Source organism: Corticium candelabrum, chromosome 1, assembly GCF_963422355.1.
Source record: "Corticium candelabrum chromosome 1, ooCorCand1.1, whole genome shotgun sequence".
NCBI classification, from domain to species: domain Eukaryota; kingdom Metazoa; phylum Porifera; class Homoscleromorpha; order Homosclerophorida; family Plakinidae; genus Corticium; species Corticium candelabrum.
The window spans coordinates 670,825-673,324 of NC_085085.1; the positions used below are offsets into that span (position 1 = coordinate 670,825).

The 2,500-nt window shown below is 40.3% G+C and overlaps 2 protein-coding genes across 3 annotated transcripts in view; one reads left to right on the forward strand and one right to left on the reverse strand.

The window, feature by feature from the left end:
* LOC134179490 (protein HIRA-like) overlaps nucleotides 1-2,500 on the forward strand; it is a 14,512-nt gene that overhangs the window by 3,139 nt on the left and 8,873 nt on the right. The gene's annotated exons all lie outside the window — the stretch shown is intronic.
* Nucleotides 388-1,547, reverse strand: LOC134189777 (collagen triple helix repeat-containing protein 1-like). 2 transcript variants are annotated; one of them, XM_062658163.1, is made up of 4 exons: nucleotides 1,379-1,547; nucleotides 1,197-1,317; nucleotides 958-1,124; nucleotides 388-890 (listed from the first exon to the last, which is right to left on the reverse strand). In XM_062658163.1, the coding sequence occupies exons 1-4, from the start codon at nucleotides 1,466-1,468 to the stop codon at nucleotides 534-536; spliced, it is 735 nt and encodes a 244-aa protein (XP_062514147.1). In that variant the 5' UTR covers nucleotides 1,469-1,547; the 3' UTR covers nucleotides 388-533. The 2 variants fall into 2 exon arrangements, with proteins under 2 accessions (XP_062514147.1, XP_062514139.1); XM_062658155.1 differs by having other exon boundaries at nucleotides 958-1,317.

Below are 2,500 nucleotides of genomic sequence, written 5' to 3' on the forward strand. Positions count from 1 at the left end.
GAAATACTAGATGGTAGTATGTAAATATTAACGAGTTCTTGCTTATAAACCAATTACACTAAACGCCACAAATTTGTTTACTGTGATAAAATATTCACGTTACAGCACATGCGCAGACAGGACTTAGGAAGATCGTCATGTTTTTCCTCAACTTTGCACATTTACATTTCTATTCAAGGCGTGAAAAGGTTTGAATTTAGACTCAGATAAACAGCAAATGATTTTGTGATGAAAATATAACTTAGAAGCTTCTTTGTGACTGACAATGCTGTCAATAGCGATGAAATGTACATTAGGTAGGGTGGATTTATAATTATGCAAGAGACAGTACTTCTTGGCAACCGTTTGCTCTGTAACTTTGACAGACAATATCGATTGTTAGTTGCAGCTACATGTTGAATTAATCGTACAAACACTCACATACGGCAAAGAGAGACATGCACACACACCATCCAGCCTCCTACTTCAGCTACCTCATACTGTACGCACTGCAAACTATACTGAACACAAGTTCTAATTTCTCTCTAATTCAGTCACTTTTGTGATGGAGGAACTTCTGCAATCATAATGCGAGATACTGATATCCATCCTGTATAGCCATCATACGTTGTTGATGCATATTTGTTACAGTTTCCAATGTTGAATCCAATTGTGACTTGACCTGCTGGAATGTTCTCACAGTATCCCTCAATCTGTCTGTGACGGAGAGGATTATCATATAGTCTACTATACACAACTCCCTCAATAGTCATAGGTCTACTGCACTCGTTACCGTTGAATGTAAAATACCATCGAGAACAGCAAGGACCACTTCTGCATAGAACCCTGAGATTTCCTGCATATGCAACATGTAGAGCTGAATTGCTGTCATGTTTCCTAAAATTACAGTTCTGTTGAAAAGAAAGCAGAAACAAGTCACACGTTGATAATTGTAATCACAAATCGAGTTGGAATAACCTGAATCAGACCGCTGTCCTTATCATCCTCTCTATTCCACACACACTGTTTCCAGTTGAGTGTCATAGCTTCTCCTTTCTCTCCTTTCCTTCCTGTTTCTCCTTTTATCCCTCGTGGACCTTGTGGACCTTGTGGACCTATCTTCCCAGCATTACCTTTACCACCGACATCTCCTGGTAGTCCAACTAATCCTCTTTCTCCCTTTATTCCTTCTTCTCCTTTTATTCCTTGTGCACCGGCATCTCCAACTAATCCTTTCTCTCCGTTCATCCCCTTTTCTCCTTTCATTCCATCTCGTCCGGGTGATCCATTAACTCCAGGTGATCCAGGTACTCCAGGTACACCAGCAGACACACATGTCTACTCAGTAAACAAAATCAGAATAATATATTTTAATTACTACTTGATGTATCATCATAACCTGCTGATTTCTCTCATCTGACACACTTTGACCAGCAGAAGTAGCAATGACTTGAATGAGCACAAGAACTGTCACAAAAGATGAAAACATGATGATGACCGATATCCTCGATACTGATGAAGTGAGCTGGTGAGCTTGCTCTTATATACTCCTCCTCACACACCCTCACATCCGACTAGCAGATATAGCTATAGTTGGCAACACAAGACATTTCCATAACATCTGATGTCTTTAGGGATTGCCTACCAAACATGGTCTCAAACACTTTCCCTCAGCCAGCTCTTTCCTTATCAACTTGCTACCCAGCAGCTTGTGTCTCTATTGTCATAGAAACCACAGTCTTCTCTGCTCTTCTCTGCAAACATTCTAATTGCAATGACCCACAAACCATCAAAGATAAGCTACCCTGTACGTCATTTATGAACTCATTGCAGCAGACACCCAAACAAGACATCCTTCCATAAAAGTCAATGATGATTGAACAACACAATGTCTGTGACCTCTTATAGGCAAAAGCAACTTCTATACATAATCCACATCTTGCAATATAAACAGTCCACCGCTGCACTTCAGACTATGATATCACATGCACAGTTACACCACATCACCAAATCAATAATGTGATAGTATAGTATGGTATGTGTCCCATTGTCTTACCATGAGAACTGCATTACAACAAGTGCAATACAAACAATATAAACTAAAAGCCATCTACAATCACACAACCCACTTGCCAACAGAACTGTAAAGTGTACTTGCTCTCCTGACCTTTTAGTCTAAATTTGTGCTGATCTCAGAGTCTGAGTGCCGATTTCAAACTCATCTGGTGATTTTAGCAAGATCTTTATATTCTGATATTTCATATTGATATCATATATATGAAGATGTTCAAGAGATATCCTGTTTACAGACAGACAGACAGACAAACAGACAGAGAGACCGAGAGACAGATGCACACACACACACACACACACACACACACACACACACACACACACACACACACACACACACACGCGCGTGCATGTACACACACACACACACACACACACACACACACACACACACGCACACACACACACACACACAAGCTGAACTATGCAAACATTTTTGTGTGTACAG